A 22,062-nucleotide genomic window follows, 5' to 3' on the forward strand; every position below is an offset into this window, starting at 1 on the left:
ATATTATTAAAGGGACACTTTTTAAAAACTATGATCAAATTATATAATAAGATAATAGAAAAGATATTTGACCATGGTTTTTATATTAATTTTTGAATATAGAATAAAGTTGCTTATAGGTTGAGTGCCAAGTAAGATAGTGCGTGGCAAAGAAAGCACGAGTTTTATGCTTACTACTCACCACTATATAAACGCTCCTTGTTTCTCATTTTTTTCACTCTTCAAAACGCACAACCCTTTTCTGTTTCATCCACCGAAAGCCCCAAACCCTCTCAAACCCTAGCCAAGGTGAGTGATTCATCTTCAACTTTCTCACACTTTTTCTCTCATGTTTCGATTCTCTGATTTTTGAATATGATTATTTATACAAAATTTGTGATTATATTGTTTACGTAAACCTATGATTTTTTTTATGATAATGTGATCAGTGTTGACGAGATGGCCTCGAAGCGGATCAACAAGGAACTGAAGGACTTGCAGAAGGATCCTCCTGCTTCTTGCAGTGCTGGTATTTTTATATGATGTTTTGCCTTTGATTTATTGTTTCCTCTGTTTTATTTGGAATTTTTAAGAGTGATTTTTGAATATATATATTTGATTTTATTGAAATGTTTTGTGTTTCTGGTTAGAGATTAGATTTCGAGTTAAACCACGGATTGTAATGGATTAAGAAAGAAATTTGTTAGATACGGAAATAATGATGGTTTGATAGTTGATAGTTACTGTACTTCATTTTAAATATTTTCTTTTGATGGTAAAATTTTAACCAAGTTTGATGATAACTTTGATATGCCTATTATGTACGCACGCACAAGGTTTTTAAAAGAAGTATCGGTAAAGGTTTTTGCGATTGTATGGATTTTTTTAAAACCCTGTTCGCCCATATATGTATATGCATGTGTGTATTGTATTGTAAGCATATATACGATGTTGTTTGTGTTGGTGTGTTTTCGTTTAAGTGTGTTTGGATTCACTTTTGGGAGAGCCGAAAGGTATTATGAAAACTTAAAATTGATTTTGGTATGTCTGAGGTTCTCGATTTTGATATGGTTACAGGACCAAGATAAAGTGTATGGGTGTGTATGGGTGCCTGGGGTTATCCCCATCTTCTTTTAGAACTAGAAGTAAATCAGAGAAGATTGAAAAAAATTCGTGTTACACATTAAACTATGCTGCAATCCATAGCTTTTAGTTTTTGCTTATAACACAATGCTAATAAGAATAGGACCTCTTTAATTATTCTTGTTTGATTAATACCTGTCTTAGTACCACTTGGACTGCTCAGTCAATATAATAAATATTGTTTTTAATTTATATGGTCAGGCCCTGTCGCTGATGACATGTTCCATTGGCAAGCTACAATCATGGGCCCAGCAGATAGCCCATTTGCTGGAGGCGTGTTTCTTGTGCAAATTCACTTCCCTCCTGATTATCCTTTCAAACCACCCAAGGTAAACTCAAATTCTGCTCTATGCGAACTTGTTACAGACAGATTTTGAACTATATATCTAGGAATTAGTTGTACCCTTTATGCAATAACTTTCTTTACTTTTATGTTAGCTACATTTCTTTTTTGAATCATGTTACTATAAATTTCACTTAAGCCAGCATATAGCAATAGGAATCAATATATAGTGAGGGATATAAAATCTATTGTCTCCACAAATCTTTTTGCAAGGATAAATGTTGTATTGAAGTTGATGAGCAATTCCACAAGCTTTTAAGAATGTAGTGCATTACATCTCAATAGTAGTGGATTGGATATTTGTTGCGAAGTGTGATATTACAATGTTGTTAAAATTGTAATTTAAGTAGCTAGATTGTGCGATTTCACAATTCTACACAAGCAGGGGCAGATCTTCTCTATGATATGTGGGAACTATGGCTTCTCCAATTTATTTTTGCACTTCACACACACACAATTATTTCTGTTTTAATACCAACTCTTGCTAGTAGTGCATCAGTACATGTTATGCAGCCACCGCGTATTATGTTTGATTCTGATGTATGTCGTTTTAGCCTTCACCCCCCTTTTTTGCAAAAAAATAACACCTAATAGTAATTAACCCCCACATCTTTATCAATGCTTAACGAATGATGTTTAATGTGTCTCCCTCAAAAAGTCTAGCTATGCCCTGCCATTGTACATACTCCGGTGCAGAATCTTATTCTGCTGAGGTCAAAGTGAAATTGCAAAAATATCTTAAAATAGTGAGATTGTGATCCCACGCATCTCTTTAGCTCTCATCTCATTCTATTCGTCTTCTCCCATTCGGTCCCTGTTTTTTCTCTGTTTTTCCTTTCACAATCTTTATTCTGCTGTCCAGTCTCTATTGTGTGTTGAATCTCTACTGTTGACGATAGACAACTGATATAGAAAAGAAATCTAGGGTTACAAGGTCGTCATGATGTTCTGGTTAACGACTGAGGTATAAAAGAAATCTAGGGTTACAAACGAAAAGAAATCTAGGGTTACAAGGTTATTATGATGTTACCGTATACGTCTTCTTCCACAATATTTGATATAATATATCTGATTTACTCATCTGATTGTCTTGTTTTCTCCTCCTTTTGTTTGTAATATTGGAAGTCAGTCATCACAACATGATCCTACAATATTTGTGCATTGAAATCTCTAATCTTTAATCCACCCTAATTATGGGTAGTTACTTGTTTATTATTGAGATAACTGCTGCAATTTTTTTCATTTGTTGTTGATATATAGAATTTGATATGAGCTTTAGTTAGCATCTTTAATGATTTCACTTTGTGGGAGTGTTTCTGTGACATTAAGTATGCATATGTTCAGGTTTCATTCCGCACAAAGGTTTTCCACCCTAATATCAACAGTAATGGTAGCATTTGCCTCGACATCCTCAAAGAGCAGTGGAGCCCTGCCCTCACAATATCCAAGGTAATCTTACTACTCTATCCGTTTATATTAAATGTGTTTTAAGTTTATATTAAGCGTGTACTACTTTCTTGGAAGAGAAACTAAAACATTAATTTTATTTGTAGGTGCTACTGTCCATTTGCTCTCTGTTGACAGATCCCAACCCAGATGATCCTCTTGTCCCTGAAATTGCCCATATGTACAAGAGTGACAAAGTGAAGTATGAGGCCACTGCTCGTTCATGGACCCAGAAATATGCCATGGGTTAAGGGATGGCTAAGATATTTTAAATTTTCTCTATAGAAGTAGTAAATAATAAATAGTCTTGAATTGATCTAAACAAATGTGATACTCTACTCCCCTTTCTGCCAACTTGAACTTGATCCGTGCAGTATTTTGGAAAGGCAGATTTGTGTTATCTGAAGTTTGTTTATGAACACAATTGGCTATTGGCTTATATATTTACATCTATTTTGTCTAGTCTAGTTTACATTTTGTGTAACATTTTTTTATCTCGACCAAGGTAGTTTACGAAAAAGGCGGTGAACTTAGATGTTCAACTTAGTCATAATGAACTTAGATGTTCAAGTTAGTCACAGTTAAGTGAGATGAGATTTTTAAGGGTAGAATAATATGTAGTATATGATTTTTGAGCTTTTAGAACCTTATACTTTTAGATCCCTTACGTTGATTCTGATTCGGCGTGGTTGTTTTTTTGTCGAGCCTTTATAAAGTGGGTGTCATGTCAATTTCGACAGTGATTCTAGGGTGAGAAAGAGTAAATCACTTCAATACTGTTATGGTATGGTGATTATAGTGTGTATAGTGTGAGAAATTCTAAATAGATGTGTCAAAGAGGAAGTGATACAAAAGGGGAAATTCACGTGTAATCGGACTGACTTAGGTCTTATAGTTGACAAATATTGATTTCATTACTTGAATGTAATGTAAGTGTAATTGAACAAGCTTTCTAACCAAATTTTGTTTGGATGTTGCATTGCCAGTAGAGGACGACTGTTGGGGGAAATGATGTTAGAAACCAGATAGTTGAAGGCTATTCTAGGAGCATATTTTTTGCATTTGGTGGGTTTGTACTAAATTGAGAATAAACTAGGTTTGAGCGCCTGCATTGGCTTGTCTCTAAAAGTCCAACACAACAACTTAGAGAGAATTTATCTTGCTACTCCCAAGTTATGCCACTCTTCCATTTTATGTTATTTTCAAAATGCTCCTGATATTATTTACTCAAAAATTATATCTTTTCTAGAAAAAATATTGATGTTGCCAAAATCATCAAAAAGCAATTTTTCAGTACCGCAAAGTAAATTTTCGGTACTTTTTTTAGCCGATATCAATTTATCGAAAATTTTAAAATTTACCGAAAAATTTAAAATTTCCGGTGCGATTTACCGGAGATTTTAGAAATTCTGGTAATTTTACAAAATTTATTACTTTGTCCCGTAAATTTTCCGAACTTACGGTAGAAAACTAATATTGGAAATTCTACATTTTCCGAACTTCCTGTAGAAAACTAATATTGGAAATTCTACATTTTCGATGTGTATTAGAAATTTTTTTAAAACTTGAAATTTCGATGTGTATTAGAAATTTTTTTAAAACTTGAAATTTCTGATATGCCATATGAAGTTTTATATCTTTGCAGTTCTGAATCGGTAATTTTATAAATTGAAATCATACTGGAAATTTGAAATATTCGGTATTTTTTTCATATATCGGATATTTCATCCGGTATTAATTTTAACTACTGCTATATACCGGAAATTTTTCAATTGGTATGTAGCATTAGACATGTAAATTGGTAAATCCAACAAATTTTTTAATATTTATATGAAATTTTCTCCGTGTTTAAAAGGGTGGCATGTATAAAATGGGAGATGACCAGATAAATTCTCCAACTTAGAGAATTACTAGTGTCGATGAATAATAAGGTCAAACTACAAATTAGGAAGGTGTTTCATAGATCTTTATTGGTTTTCACTGTTCTTATTATCTTATTGCCGCCAATTATCGTCACTGCACTTTTTTTCATAACTTAATCTTCATGGTTACTTGTTTCTTACTTATCTTTTCTTCATTTTTTTACTCCTGTGCTTCAGAAAGGAAACTCAAGTATCAGTATATAAAAAATCAAGTCAAATTGAACAATTATGTTTGATATGAAGAGAATTGTATAAAATATAACGTATTTATTTATTTTGTTGGGGCTTCACTTTTTTTTCTCATAATAACCATCAAATTTCGAAACTATAAAAACTTTATAGTTTTTATACACCGTCAACTTAATTTCATTAAATTAAGAGAACATAGACTATATTCATGGAACACTTGAAATAAAACATACTCTATCCATAGTTTAGAGTCAAATTTAACCAAAAAAAACTACCGTCGTAAAAGAGTTACACATAGATTGTTCACAAGCTAACGAGACATGAACAAATCAGAAGTAGAAACACCAACTTATCATTCATTCTCTTATGAACATAATCAATGGTAAGATAGAAAAAGAAGCACCAACTTATCATTCATTCTCTTATGAACATAATCAATGGTAAGATAGAAAAGAGAATCCACTTTCTTTTTTTTTTTAAATTCAATTATAGATGATTTCTTTGACTTGTGTTTATGCTTTTCAACTATCTTGAGGTCAATTGCAGTTCTTAAAGGCAAATATTACTACATCCGTCCTTAATTATAAGACCCTCTTGAATTTTTTTTTTGTCTCTTTTTATCAGACACTCTTCAGTTTTCAAAGCGTATTAATTATTTTTTTTCCAAACATACCCCTAATTATAATTTATATTACATATTTTACTGCAATTTGTAATAAATACAGTTACATACACATTAATTATTTCTCTTCCCTAAAGACAAACTTGTAAAATTATACAAAATAGTCAATAATTTATTACTCTAACAAACTTTCTTAATCACCGTAATTTACTCTATGAGATCTTATATTTAGGGACAAAGGTAGGATGTTACAAATTTAACATTAAATATCATAATGTTATTATGAAAACTTTATTAAATTATTCAACCATAATCAATGAATAATATTTCTAAACATATTTACTTAATTTGATTAAATAAATAATTATTATATATAAGTTGCCCTTATAGCTCAGTGGTAGAGCGTCAGTCTTGTAAATTGAAGGTCCGTAGTTCAATCCTGCGTGAGGGCAATAATTTTTTTAAATATAAAATACCACACATGATATTTTATGAAAATAGTATAAGTTAGAATATTAGTATAATTACCTTGGCACATGTATTTAGTTCAATTTATAACTTATTTTTTCATTATTGTATTATGAAATAATTAGTTTTATATGTATTGCATATAAATTTTTTTTTAATAAATTGTAGTGTCCCATTTAGCAAAAGTCTCTTTAGGGAGCCCACTGCCTAGCAAACATGTTGTTTGGATGAAATCCAATGTAGCCGCCCATATAATTCGCCGACGTGGAAATTAAGTAAGAATGAATTCTTGTTGACTCCGAAAATATAGTTGGTTTGTGATCTCCTTAATAAACGGAGCGGTTAGGACCACACCTTTGGGGCCAAAAACTCTAGTTAGAGGATAATTCCTATTAATACACTATCCCACAAAAGGGATACGGGGACAATTCTCAAGTAACACTTATTACTCACATCCATAAAAGCATCACTCAAAGAGTACTCTACTTTGAATAACCCTAAAAACATCATTCCGACCGTCTGACTGCGGCTTAGCAACACCGGCCAACAATATGACCTCTCAGCACACGTGATCTGATCCCTAAAATAGCCTAAAAAAACCTCCATGTGACTACTCGCCGTTGTGAGCTAGCCCTCACGTCCAATAGTGTAATATACCTAATAGATCCTCTGAGTCTCCGTGCCCTTATAAGGGAATCACATATACTTGTATTTTTTTTTACATTACACAAATAAACAAAATTGTATATTACAAGTTTTTAGAGGTACAAAGGCAATTAATGAAAATTTTGAAATGAAAAACATAAAAATAATATTCACTAATTTAAATAATTAATCTTAAAAAATTATAGATATTAAAATAAAATAACTGAATTAGAGCCAGTGGCGGAGCCAGAAATTTTAGGGAGCCCGGGCAAAAATTTTATAGTCTATTTTTACACCCTATTTCTATTAATTTTGTCTAAAAATATTTCTCTTGATTTTGTCTAAAAATTTCACACCTTGTTTTTACTAATTTTTCCCTGGTGTTGTCTAAAAATCGACTATTAGATGAAGAGTATACAACAAAATGAGGGGTTGAGCCCGGGCTCGACAGAGTGTACATGATTAGAGCGTTATCACAAATCACATTCTCACACCATATATTTTATAAGAGTACCAAAATATGAAATAAAATAATAATTTCATAGGCCAATTGAACATACTCTTTCTACTTTCTTCAATTGTTTTAAATAATTTGATCTCACCCCACTTTGTGACATCAACATAGTAGATTACATTAACACAAATAAATATTAAAGGTAATACTAACTCCTGATGTCGGTATTTATTAAAGGAATAAAAATACTATTTTGAAAATTAAATAATGAGAATATCATGAAAGTATACGAAAACAACCATAATAGAATCAATAACGATAATGAGAAAAAACATAAACTAAAATAAAGATTAGAATAATAAATGATAAAAGAAATAAGCAGTACACACAAGTATATACAAAAACGGAAAAAAAACTCATAAAAGATAGAAAAAAAAGAAAACAATAATATAACAAAGAACGAAAAAAAGAATGAAGAAATACAAACATGCATAAATGAAGAAACACCATAAAAATAAAATATAGGAAGAACAATTCACAAAAAATAGAAAAGAATAAAGAAGAAAAAACTAACAAAGAAATTTGCACAAGCATGAGTGAAAAGGAAAAATCTAGCAAAAATATATCCAAGAAAAATGAGTGAAGATGTATTCATACACCCATATGTTTTAGTAAGTATTTGGTGTTGTGTATTTGAAAGGGTGTTAAAATCTCTATTTGGTGGTGAATAGTTCATATGTGGGGGTTGTTTGTTTCCTTTTTGCAGTATTTAAATAGAAAATATTATAGCGGTTGTGCCAAAAAAATTACTACGTATAAAATCATGCTTGGTGCTCATACTCTGTATCATAGGCATGCATCCCATCAACATTGGAAAAATCATATGTCGAGAAATCATTTCACAATGCAATAGAGATCTGGGTCCCATCATAAATAATGACGAGGTACTCAGATTAGTGGTTGGCTTTAATAGGAAGGAAATTGCAAATATGATGAAAGGCCATGTGGCCAAGAGTCAAAAGAAGGCATTTCAGAACCTATCATCAGCATTAACCTCAAGAGCAATAGAGAAATCACTAAATTTACAATTAAAGATGCATAAAATGAGTAGACTATTGGACATTTTTAAGGAGGCACACACATGGCACAAAAGGCTCTACACTATCTACATTAAAGACGGAGTCCTGAATAGTTCTCCCACATTCCCTTACCATATTTTGGAAGATGTGGAGGACGCGCCTACAACAAACCCATATATTTCTCCATATATTTATGGAAAGCAACCATAATCACCGTCAACTAAGAAGAACTCCATGAAAAATAAGAAGATAAAAAAGGTGTCAGAGTCAATCCCTAATACAACATCTATAATTAGTGCAAAGTTAAGCCCATTAAAAAGGAATCCAAAGAAAAGTCAAGAGAAGGTTGTTTCTAGCAAAGTTCTAAAAGAGAAAAAGTCAGTAAAAGTTCACAAACAAAATGATGAGGATTAGAACCAGAAGAAAGATGAGATGAAAAAAAATAAGAGAAGAAGGAATAAGAGGTAATGAACGAGGAAGAGAAGAAAGAAAAGAAGGGTGAATAAAAATAAGATAAAGGAATTGAGTAAAAGGACTTGCTACATGAGGAAACAAAGAAGAAGCATATTGTTATTGAAGAGGTTGAAAACAACGTCCCAGTCAAAGACACTAGGGAGAAGTAAGGCCATGCAGAGGAAGATGGATATGCAAAGGAGGTGTTTGGTGAAGTGCTAGAGGAAGTTTGAACAAATAACGATCAAACAAATATTCGAAAATGTCTTACGATTGAATTTTCATCTTAGTATCATCAATGCATTTTGGTAGTAATGTGATTTACTATAGGCCAATGCAATTATGCGTTAAGTTTGAAACGAGTTAGGGTAGTGCGGAGTGCACGCTCGTCGAGCCAAACGCGTAATTGAATATGAATAATAGAAACGGGCATAACGTTTCGTTTGAATAGTTGCACCCGTTCCCAACGGACATAACGATTCGTTTGAATAGTTGCACCCGTTCCAACAGACATAACTGTTTTCCGAAAAGGTGTGTCTGTTCGTTTCTATTATTGGTCTCCTATATAAGGAGTCTTTTGGTCTCAATTTGATATACGAAATTACATACTTCCTCTCTACATTCTGATCTGCTCTCTATTGTCAGAAACAGATTGTTCTTCAAGAATTATCCCCGCAAAGATTTCGTGAACCCGACAAGAATAGGGTCGAAATACTTTGTTCGGAAAGTGAACAAACACGATTCTTGAAGATATCCAGGATTATCATACCTTTTTTCTAACAGTTGACACTAATATGTATGAAAAGGGGAAGGGCGAGGGGGGGGGGGGGGGGGGGGGGGGTTTCCTAGTTACTTCTTCTAAATAAAAAAAGAAAAAGAAGAAAGCAAAAACTGTTGAATATGAGGCACAAGTTTTTGGTTCTTACTGAAGAGGAAAACATGGTTATGGTCAAAGAAGTTGGTGTGAAGAGAAAAATGTCGTAACAACAGGGACAAAACAAATCTTCATGTTTATAGCCTATAAAGGTAATCCTTCTTAATCATATAACCCATTAGGTAGTTTTAGTTATTTTTATTGTTTGTTAGTTATTTTCTTGTCTCATTCTTCCATATCCTAACAGAAAGGACAATGTCTTTATTTTAAGTTTTTGGGAGATGTTTAGTTTAGTTTAATTGTTAGTTTAATTAAGTTAATGGTTACAAGTACTTTATTTTTCTTATGGAATTAATTCTCTTTATATGAGAATTTGTAGCACTAAATTGGATAAAATAATGGATTGTTGAAATTTTGAAAACTTTATGTAAAATATGATGATTAATTAATGAAAAATTGGTTCACTGTGTAGCCTTATGATGACCCCTATTGTGTCAACTAAAGTCTAGGAAGTACATAGCTAGTAAGTTAGGTTATATGTACTAGAAAATAGGAAAACTTATGTTTTAAACTAAAATTGTGAGAGGAGCCAATATTATTAGACTGCAATAATGAAAAGATCTATTACATGACTAATATAAAAAAATTAAAAATAAAATAAAAAAGAAAGAAAAGGAATAAAAAATAACGTGCAAAACGTTCTTGTTTCCGAAATTGGAGGAACAAGTAGGGTGCTCTATTTGAAGTTACATGTTGTACTAATTACAAGTGAGATCTCGCCTAGTGAAAACATAGAGCACTTAGAGAAAAATGAGAAAAGTGCAAGTAGAACCCCTTTGTTGAATTAAATCAAAAGTCTAATCTTCATAAGAAATAGTTATCCCCTCTCACTAAAATTTAATTTCAAACCATGAACTAAAGGAAGGTCAAAATATACTAGAAACTCTATTATGTATCTTTAATGAACTCCAATGAAGTGACATTAGGCATTATTGGTTTCATACACATACACAAATGGAATGTAATAATAAATTTTATGCAAGTTATGCCAATTTTTGAATGCAATCTGAATTTTAAAACTTAGTTTCTAAATTGTGTTGTTGACTTTAGGATTAGTTCAATAGATTAAAAAAATCTATGCAATGAAAGTGTCATCACTTGGATATAGTTGAAATTTGGAGCATGATAACTTCTTTTATGTAAGTTATCTGTATTCCAATTAAATAAATTCATCGCTTGTAACTTAGGTGATTAGTAGTAATTTATGGACTCTAAGTAGTATGTTTTGGGATGTAGTTGAGCACATTAGGTGCTTTGTCTTTTAGGTTTCACTTATGTATTAGTATGCGGGATTAGTTCTGGTGATGTTTTGTGTCACTAAAATATTTGATTTTCATTTTCCAATAGACTTAATTATCAGAAAATGTGATTAGAGTTATGACACCAGAGTAAAAGTTGGAACATAAGAAGGTTCTAAATGTTGAGATCGTCTGTTAAGCTAGAACATAAGAAGGAAAAGTACTAAAATGTTCCACGTGTGTTCATTTTTGCTATCCTAGTACACTAAAATGGGAATATAAATCATTATTTAGGCCAAGACTAAATGGATAAAAAGAGGTTGGTCCAAGTGCCCCAGGGTAGAGCAATAAAAGAACACAAAAGCCTACATCAGGGGCAACTTGGAGGAAACTTGAGAAGAGGATAAGTCATATGTTACACTTACCATTTTCCATCCAAATTTCGCTAATGCTTAAGAACTTGGCAATAAGAGTCACTACACCAAAGGTCACTTACAATTGGAAGATTGTAAGGGTTTGTGGTGGCTTCTTATTGTTCATCATGTTTATACTCTTTATTTAAGAATGAGTAACCTGAATTCTCAAATACTAACGAGCTCACTATGAGATAATTTAATTTTTGTTGGATAATGTGAAATTATTTGGACAATTAATACACCAAGGGAGGAAAGTGAGAAAGAGAAGAATCACAAAAGCATAAGTCCTCATTCAAGTTCGTTGATGTAGTGGACAAAGGTGAAGGAACCATCAACAAAGAGAAATAAGCCAGTAAGGGAAAGTGATAGCATATTATAGATACTATTGATGAAACACCCTGGGAAAGTGTCTCATAACACTGATGTTCGACCATAAAAAGGCGGGAGTGCCTCAGCCAAAGCCTCGGACAAACCATTGTTTGGGTTCTGAGCCAGTGAGAAAGTTGACGGTGCCTGAAATAAAATCCTCCTTTTTGTCATTACTTCCATAGCCAGAAAATTTGATCTGTCACTGATACCTATTGATAGAGGTAGATTCTGTGATATAATGTATTCAAAGCTAACATGATGAGATGTTTAACAAGAAGAATAAGCGGTGGACAACCCCTAGTTATGTTTTCAAATTTATATTTGATATTATTTCTCATATAATTAACACTTTCTCAAATGTACGATGCAATCCTAATTTTTAATGAGGAAATTGCAAATTCTAAAAAAAAAAAATCTTTCTGATTGTGTAAGGTAACAACGAGTCAAGGGTATGGCCGAAGGAATCGAAGCCCCAACATAAAGACTCAATGGTATCATCGCAAATGCCACAAACGTGCTACCACGACAATCAAAACCCCATAATGCAAAGCACATAAGAAAATAAAGTGGAAAAACCACTTAAACAACAATAATAGTTCACCCCTATGGTAGCTAGCCAATCCAAATTCCGTAGTGGGGTGGCCACACGTTGACCTCGGACCCGATTTTCACTGAGGAGAGAGAAAGGGTATCGAACATTGTTTGATGATGGCCCTAGAGACATCCAATAAACTTCAAGTGAAGATCTTGTAAGTTCGCGCAAAAACCTGAGCAAAGTACTCGTGATCAAATATATATGCCATAAACAAGTTAGAACACGACACCACATCTATTCCATTTCACTCACACTTTATAGTTTAGGACATTATAAATAAAAAAGGTCACTAATCCCTAAGGGAGACTATCTTCCCATTTTTGAGCATCTGATATGGTTGTACTTGCTCCCTCAAAATACGCAGAGGATGGTGAAAATGATCAACTTGTTGCAAGGCGTTCTCAAAGAATTCTGATACGGATACTATTCTAGCAATGAGTGATTAATTTAAACTTTAAGCCGAGGAGGCATTCTCAAGGCGCGTGTTTTCCAGGTCTCCTTGAACTGCTGAGAGAGACGCCTGCGTAGCCGATAAAGAAGCTACATCGAAGCTAGAGCTTTATCCTTCCTCGCGACGCCCCTCACCAAAAGGGTTACTTGGTCAGCTAATGAACTAGGCAGGTTGAGGGAACTCAAAGTTATCACCTACCCCAGTAAGAGCATAAGACACTTTTTGTATTTCTTGCATGTACATATCTCACTGAAATGTCAAGCTTTGAACATTCTCTTCTAGCCGCTGCTTCTCCTTGCGTTGTTGGTCTAACAAGGAAGCATCTCAATGGTCAGCACCACCAATGGCCAGAACTGAAGAAGCACGAATACCGTGCCAAATTTGACAGCTCTTCCTCAAAAGCCTGCCTGATCAAGTTGGCTAGATAAGTACAATCTTCTTGCGAGGTAGTCGCCAGGTGTTCTATCAGAGGATCCGACACACGCAACGGACTTCAGGGGTCATTCGAAATACCGCCACCCTTAGCATACCTGAGGTGGAAGAAGCATTGACCAGTCTCGAAGCATTTGAAGGCCCCAATGCATTTTGAGTTGGCCAAATTCCATATCTTAATAGATGGAACACTTCTTCATCCTTCATTGGGTCTTCAAATAATGATTACCAAAGTAAGCCAATTACAAACAATCTAGTTGACGACAGAAAGGCTAACTACATGCAGAACTCACTAAAGATGAACTTTCTCTCGTCTTTGGTGCAAGCATCAATCAACAGACGAGTTTTGATAAGTCATTTCAAGCGCTTCCGTGAAGTTTCATCCTAAGGAGTAACATCCTCGGGGTAACCCAACTCTTTGACTAAACTCACCAACCATTTATTCAAATACAAATCCTCTTAAAATAGGTCATCCTCCTTGTAGACATATAATACATTCCCCATTATGAAGTGACCCTTGTTCCAGTACTTGGGAAATAGGTCAATACACATGCCTCTCACTCTGCTCACTACGGTGCATACTGTTGCATGAGCCTTTGGACGGAGTGAGACGACTAGGAAGAATCCATTTTTGAAATGCTTCAGGCTCTTCGAAAACATCTCGAAACTACTAAAAACTTGAACCAAATTAATCAAACCATGGCTCCACATATGAGTCGCCAAACTACGTTGATCACCACAATCACCATCGTTGCTCATTAAATAATTTTGCAAGAACTGAATATACAATTTTTAAAGTATATGTTAACTTCTTACCAATTTAACCATATTTTAAAGTATGAATTAACTTTTGACCAAATTAACCATCATTCATCCGCGTATACTTTTGAAACATTGACAACCAATGCTCACAATTCGACATTTATCTTTACTTTGATTAGCTGTAAATAACGATGCAATGAACATGCTAACTATTTCTTACACATTCAAAGTATCCATAATGGAGAATAAATATAGGAAGGGATGAACACTTCAAATTAATCATATACACTGTACTCTGTAGTACAAGAAGAATGCAATTTCCTTTGGAAAAGAACAACAAAATGATGCAATACATTTTCACATCCCATATATAAAACCAGGAATAGAACTTCCAAATCCCTTAAAATGGGTCTGAAACAATTAGAATGAGTAAAATTGCAGTCTTACAACATATTAGAAACATGATGGATGAGATATCTATGTGTTCGATCATCATTCATTGATTTCCTCGAGACTGAACAAATAAACACAGCTCTGTTAATATGCAAAATTCAGAACATGAATCTAAAGGTAAAACTAAAGATGTAGTAACCAAAATTCTCTCTTTTACACAAAAAACTGTTACTTTACAATTTCTAAACTCTTGTGAATAGTGATTCACAAAATGGACAACAATGAACAACAAAGTAACACATGACATGAGATATAGAAGTGCCTTCTTGTTGAATGATGATCAAGGCTTTGAGAAGAACGAATTAGTTACGGAGATCGCTATTCGTATTCAAACTCTATCTTGACATCTGTATATTCTCTTCCAAGTTGAATAATGAAATCGGTAAATTTTGCCAAAATTATGCATTCTTCATGTGTTTTGACCTCCGAAACAAAACCATGAATGACCATTTTTTTCAAGTTGGGACATCTTTCCAAAAGCCCAGCTACCCATACTGCAAAAAGATCATTGATTGAAGTCCATCCAAGTTCTAACACCGACACATTCGTCAGAAGAGACGAGCCTTGTAGGCCATAATTAAGTACACCGTCTCTTAAATCATAACTTAATGACAAGAACATCAGTTGAGGAAAGAAAACAGAAATCGTTTGCAAGTCCACAACTTCATCATCGTCTTCAAAAACAACGCCCCACAGTCGAAGTCTACGTAACTTTGATGCTTTTGAGATCATATGGTAAAACTTTGGCCACATAATTGTGAAGTTGCTTATGTCTACAAACTCAAGGCTATCTGCATTGTCACCAATATCAAGATGGATGACACGCACATCATCAACCTTCAACACTTTCATAGACCCCTTTCCAATCAATTCAAAAACCTCAAAAGTACAATCTTTAAGATGTAAACACTCGAGTAAATCCGCCTCTATTACAAATTTATCCAAACCAAATGACTCAACCGAGAATTCCTTCAAAGAGCTACTAATCTCCATGGAAGCCTGCGAATCTGACATAGAAATCTCCGGGCTAACCATAGACAACGTTTCAAGCCCCGGACAAGCGGTAACTAAAAGGCACAAATCCAACTCCAAGATGCTAACAAAACTCAACGAAAGCGACTTCAAGCAAGGAAACTTCTGATAACTAGGGTCCACACGCGTGATAGAGTTCCGACCCAACGCCAACCCTTCCAGCTTCTGCCTACTGCATTTCTCAGTAATATTAAACATCGGCGGCGCGCTCACGTGAAAATGCAATTCGCACAAGGTATCCCTTGTATACATAAGCCAAGCAATAACCGGTACAGTGGAAAATTCATGAACATCTGACATTGAAATGATTAAACACCGCAATGCCTTGGTTTGAAAGATTGTTTGAGTAATGAGTATTTCCAAAGTATCAGAGGTAAAGTCATGATAAACAGGCCAATCACAAGAGTTGAATGAAAGAGTGTGGAAATGAGAACGCCATGCTTGTCTCCATTTCTTGCAAGTTGATGAAGCAACCACATTGTTACGAGCAGACCTAATGTGAGATAGTATATTACCAATCACTTCAACAGGGATATTCTCCATGAGGGAATAACGTAAACTCAGACACTAGAAACAGGGGTGGCCCTGAGCACGGGTTCGCGGGGCGGGAGTCCAGGGCCCCATGATTTTAGGGGCACCAAAAAAAATTTTCTTACCCCTATATATATTAAAAGACAATGTTCTATTACAAAAATACTTGGTAATAATTTTTTTTTTAAATACTGATTAACAAAATTATAGGGGCACTACTTAATAAAAGAATGTAACTAGGAATATACCCGTGCGTCCGCACGGGTAAAAATGATTTAGTAGTGTAAAATTATACTACAAATTAAGAGTTATGTTTATGTATGTTTTTAGAATCTAATTGATTGTGTTCCGTAACACTTCATAAAATATTTCATTCACATTTTCAACATTTAAAGACAAGTGCAAATGAGTGATAACTCAACACCTACTAAATAATAAATTATCTTAAGAGTAAGAATGAATCGGTTATTCAATCATATTCCAATGAAAAGATTGGAATACATATTATTATTTAAAATATTTCATCATTGAAAGGGTCAATTTATGTATATATTTTTGTCTAGATCTAATCGTGTCTAGTGTTACTTTATCGAGTGCAAATTAACATTTATATGTTTTGTTGCTTGGATCTAACTTGTTGTATCCATAACATTAAAGACAAGTGCAAAATTATAATGAGTAAGATGAATATGATTTTGAAATAGATATTGTAAAAATAGATATATATATAGATATAGAATTGTTATTCATTTTTGTATTTATATAGAATTGTTAATTAAAATAAAATAGGTATCATGTTGATAGTGCCCTGTAATAAAAATAGAAATTTGACATTTAAAAATAATTTTTTTGGTCTCAAATAAAGACAATTGTTAATTAAAATAAAATAGATATTTTACTGATAATACCCCGTAAAAAAAAAATAAAAATTTTGACAATTGAAAATAAAAATTTTGTGTCTCAAATAAATAAAATTGTTAATTAAAATAAAAAAGGAATTTCGCAAATAGTGGCCCGTTATTAAAGTAGAAATTTTGACATTAGAAAATAATTTTTTAATAATTATGAATATTTTTTAATAATCATAAAATAATTATATTTTCGGTTGAGTAAATTTTGACGTGTTCCTCTTCATTTTATTAAAAAAAGATTCAATTTTTTTGGTGCCCCATGATTTTAGGGGCACCAAAAAAATTTTTTTTACCCCTATATATATTAAAAGAGAATGTTCTATTACAAAAATACTTGGTAATAATTTTTTTTTTAAATACTGATTAACAAAATTATAGGGGCACTACTTAATAAAAGAATGTAATTTCTCTTCTTTTTCCAAATGAGAGTTATGTCTCTAAAACCCTAACTCTCTTACTATCTTTTTTTTTTAATTGGGCTTAACCCACAATCCAGTCTCATTGTGTTATATTTCTTCCACTTAGGCCCAATTCATAATATTCCTCTAATTACTCAATTAAGCCAAATAACACACATAATTGAATAATCACATAACATAACAAATATTATTCCCAATAATATCCCACAACTACAATTGCTCCATAACTTAATTAATACCAACCCGCGATTGTATTTCTCCGACTAATCCGACTAATTAATCCGACCATAAACTTAACTTCTCAAATTAACATATTAATACAATTACGCCTTTAGAATAATACTGATAAATCCCGACTTCGACTATTTCCAACAAATAAATCCTTGATTTAATTTAATTAAATAATTAATTAAATTCGGGTCGTTACACATCTGCTGAAAGAATTTTTTCTAAATTAAAATTCTTAAAATCTCATTTGAGGTCTACTATGTCACAAGATAGATTAAATAGTCTTGCGTTGATTTCAATTGAAAATATTTTTTTGAGGAACCTTGATTATGAACAAATTATTAACGATGTTGCAATAAAAAATGCTAAGAGGATGATATTTAAATAATTTAAAAAGTTTGATCAATTGTTTTATAGGAAAAAAGACGGGATCAAGAAGAAGAATAATAAGGCTCTTTATAGTGATTTATGTTTTGGTGTAGTATAAACATTGATTCAAAGATCTATATTTTCTACTCTTTTTGCAGAATGTCAAAAAAAATGTATTTTTTATTCAATTATTTCTTTTATCTTATGTATTTATTGTTAAAAAGTTATAGGGACACCACACTTTTAATTCGCCCAAGGCACCCAAATTCAAAGGACCGGTCCTGACTAGAAACTCAACTCTGACACAGAGACGTCTGCACACTACTGAGTAAATTAATCATAATTAGAAGTGTCAGTTTAAGATAGTAATCACGGCAAAACTAGTGCATTGTAATAGTAATCGTAAGGAATGAGCATCGAAGTATAGAAAAAAGAATTTGAAAAAAATGTTGAATAGAGAATTTTGGGGAAATAGGGAGTTAAGATATTGTTATGGAAGGAATAACGAAAATGGAATTGAAGAAAGTGGGACTAACCAGAAGAATGAAGCGATCGTGGAATCTTGGAAATGGATGAAAGGAATAGGCGAGGTGAATGAATGAAGAAAAGAAAGGGTGAGGTTCGTTAGTTGCTATGCATTTGATTCATTGAATATTTTAAATAATACGTAAATAAAATTAAAAAAATTCTTAGGATTTTTTTTTTATGTGAAATTTCTTGGGAATTTTTGCTGTGGGAAAAGGGCTCCTAAATAATTTATTTAATTTTGTTAATTATAAAAATATAAATAATTAATATAGATATATATTTCAGCCTTAATAATCGAGTTTGAATTTTCTCTTTCAACATTTTTTTCATCTAATTAACTCCTTTACATTTGTTTTTCTATCTCTTTCAACATTTTCTCTTTATAATTTTTTTTCTTAATTCTCTCTATCCTATTACATGTGCTTTAGTTGTAGGTGAGAAAGATGAAATGAGAGTTTGAAAATAAATTTTGTTTACATTAAAAATAATAATTAAATATGCATATAAAATAATTATTTTATATTTGATTTATTAATTTTTTATCAATAAATTTTATTTTTAGTATAAATAATAATTAAAATAAAATTCAATTATAGTTTTGATCTCTATTTTATTTTATTTTTAGAATTGATTTCACAATTTTAAATTTAAACAGTTTTATATTTTTTTAATATTTTTGTAATTAAAATTGATAATATATAAATTTTCATTTGATATTTCATTTATAAAACGTGGTGAATCGTATAAGAGTCTTTGTAAAACTTTAAGTGTAAAAAATCTAAGGTATCATATTTTAAAAATGTTTAAATGCAGTTTTCATCCTTCAATTTTTTTAATTATTTGATATTGGCCCTTCAAATTTTAATTGTTTAATTTTGGTACTTTAAATTTTTTAATTTTTTAATTTTGATCTCTAAGTAAATAATTAATTTCAACCCCTCAAATTTACTAATTATTTGATTTTGATCCTTCAAATTTAATTTCTTTTGGATTTAAACAAAACTTTTTCTTGTTAACTTTTTTTTTTTTACAAAAGAAAAATAGACCACTAACTAACTAAAATAAGAGATTATTTTCCAATAACATGTGAAACTTTTAACAAAGTCATTTTAGAATATAGAAACAAGCCTACAATAACTTTAATAGAAAGATTGAAATTTTATATAACCAATAAAATTGTAAGATATTGAGATTTTATGTTTAAATTATTGGATAATAAATTTGTTATTTTAATTAGCTAGTGGTCCATTTTTTATTATCAAAATAATTTTTTATTAAACATATGGTGAATGAAATATTTTAAATTTCAATATATTATATTTAAACAAATAACAAACAAATATTAAAAAAAATTAGTCTACAGGTTAAAATTTAGAATAACAAACAAATATTAAAAAAATTTAGTCTACATGTTATTAGGGGAATATCAAATGCAAAAGAGGACAAATTTGAGAGGCTCAAATCAAACAATTGAAACTAACAATTTAAAGACCAAAATCAAACAATTGAAACTTGAAAAATCAAAATCAAGTAATTGAAAAATTTGGAGACCAAAATTACATTTAAAGCCTTTTTAAAAATATATATATGACATAAACTAATTTGGATTCTCTCCTATTTTAATGGAGCAGTCATCCCTCCAATTTGCAATCCAATGGTGGATATATCCATATCAAAAACAATAGTTATAAGAGACATTTAAATAGAGCAAATCAATGGCTAGGATTAAAGCAGCATGGAAGCATGAGAAAAATAGCAGGAGACAATCCATATCCGACATAAACTTTCAACTAGACGTGTTAAAATTTATTTTATTTAAAATAAAATATTTAGTCGTTTTCAAAGTATGTATTTTGAAAAACTAAAAAGTAAATATTTTTGAAAATTAATTACAAAAACAAATTTTTTTAATTTCTTTTGTGGGAAAAAAATTATTTTAAAAATAAAAAAATTGACTTTTTATAAATAAAAAATTGATTTTTCCATAAACTAAAAAATAAACCGGATTTTCCCCAATAAAAATCGCTTTTGTTACAAGAAAATCATTTTATTTTCAAAATAAAGAAAATTCATCTTTTTTTTTTGGAAAATATGGATTTTTTAAAATAAAAAATGGATTTTTTTTCAAAAATAGAAAACAAACTTTTTAATTTTATTTTTAATAAATTAAAAAATAGAAATTTTTTATTTTGGAAAACTTAAAATTAAATGTTCTCTAAAAATATATATTTTTTATAAATAAAATTGAAATAAGAAATTTATGAAAAAATTTGGTCTTTGAAGTCCTACTTGAATTTTGGGGATTTTTGATTTACGGGGCCTATTTATTTTGAGGTTCATTTATGTTGGGAATTATTTTTTTCATCTTAAGCATTATTTCTCCACCCTAATGAAAAACCAAAGCTACCTCTAAAATTCGAAAAATACATTTTCGAACACACTCCAAATACATCAAATTTACGCGTAGATGAGTCACACTCTTGTTTTGTCAAAAGAAAGTTTGAAAAATATACTTTTGAAAAATTTAAAAAATATACTTCCGTAAATATTTAGATAAGATAATTATGTCGGCCCACGCTCTTTCTCCTAGTATATAAAACATGACATCTTAGATCTACATGAAGTGAGCATATATATACTATCATTGTAGACATTTTAGATCTACATGAAGTGAAAACATATATATGATATCATTCTGATAGTGGCATGTTTACATAGTATATATGTTGTCACTTTCATGTCGATTTAAGATGTAAGGAGGACAATGGGTATCTACGGGCACATGTATTAATCTCTTGCAATCTGCCTTGTTTAGTAAATATGATATTCGTACTTGGCCGATACCAGTGTGGGTATCTACCAGACGGGTATCTGTGGATTTAGATATCCACGAATATTAACAGATATCCGTGGATACTATTTTTTTTAAAAATAAACTAAATTTTCTTATCCCTTTTACAGACAAAAAAAAAAGTTTCAAATTTAATATATACTAATAATAATAATAATAATAATAATAATAATAATAATAAGGCTTAAATAGTTCCTTGGTCCCTGTAAGTTAGCGTGTTTTTGAATTTAGTCTCTGTATCTTTTTTTTTTGTCTGAATCCTTGTATCTCATTTTCACGTTGGCGTTAGTCCCTGGGGTTAGAATTATGTTTAAAAAAATTGACTGGGCTAACGTTGCTGATGTGGAAATGATTTACATTTATTTTTTGCTTAATACGTGGAAACCTAGTGATGTGGCCATTATAAGGAGGACGAAATCAAAAAGGGGTCATTTTCTCACACTCCTTCTATCTTCTTCCTCAAATCTCATATTTCTTCATCTTCTCTAAATTTTCAATGGCAACATCGAGCATAGGTGATTACACTGAGTCTCAAATCCCAATTTGTGGTTGCAATAAATCAATGAGGATGTTCATCTCAAATTCAACCGAAAACCCTAAAAGAAGATTCTGGAAATGTTCAAATTTGGGATTAGGTTGCAAGCTATTCATATGGGATGATGAACTTGAACGCAGCACATCAACTGAACCCAGAAAATTAGTTGGATGTAATTGCTCAGAGGTAGTTCAGGAACTAGGTTGCATCATTAAAGAAATTGAAGCCAAGAAAAAAGAGAGGATGAAATTGAAGTTGGAAAACG

At 31.6% G+C, this 22,062-nt stretch overlaps 2 protein-coding genes and 1 non-coding gene across 3 annotated transcripts; 2 read left to right on the top strand and 1 right to left on the bottom strand.

Moving 5' to 3' along the window:
• Nucleotides 1–205: 205 nt before the first annotated feature.
• LOC131641749 (ubiquitin-conjugating enzyme E2-17 kDa-like) lies at nt 206–3,373 on the top strand. The gene is made up of 5 exons (XM_058912057.1): nt 206–288; nt 429–508; nt 1,324–1,451; nt 2,810–2,914; nt 3,019–3,373. The coding sequence occupies exons 2-5, from the start codon at nt 439–441 to the stop codon at nt 3,160–3,162; spliced, it is 447 nt and encodes a 148-aa protein (XP_058768040.1). The 5' UTR covers nt 206–288; nt 429–438; the 3' UTR covers nt 3,163–3,373.
• A 2,651-nt stretch (nt 3,374–6,024) lies between these two features.
• On the top strand, nt 6,025–6,096 carry TRNAT-UGU (transfer RNA threonine (anticodon UGU)). The gene has a single exon. It is a non-coding gene; the product is annotated as a tRNA-Thr (tRNA).
• An 8,615-nt stretch (nt 6,097–14,711) lies between these two features.
• LOC131609365 (F-box/LRR-repeat protein At1g67190-like) lies at nt 14,712–15,968 on the bottom strand. Its single transcript, XM_058881053.1, has one exon. The coding sequence runs from the start codon at nt 15,966–15,968 to the stop codon at nt 14,712–14,714; it is 1,257 nt and encodes a 418-aa protein (XP_058737036.1).
• Nucleotides 15,969–22,062: the final 6,094 nt, after the last annotated feature.

Source organism: Vicia villosa, linkage group LG1 (genome assembly GCF_029867415.1).
Source record: "Vicia villosa cultivar HV-30 ecotype Madison, WI linkage group LG1, Vvil1.0, whole genome shotgun sequence".
NCBI classification, from domain to species: domain Eukaryota; kingdom Viridiplantae; phylum Streptophyta; class Magnoliopsida; order Fabales; family Fabaceae; genus Vicia; species Vicia villosa.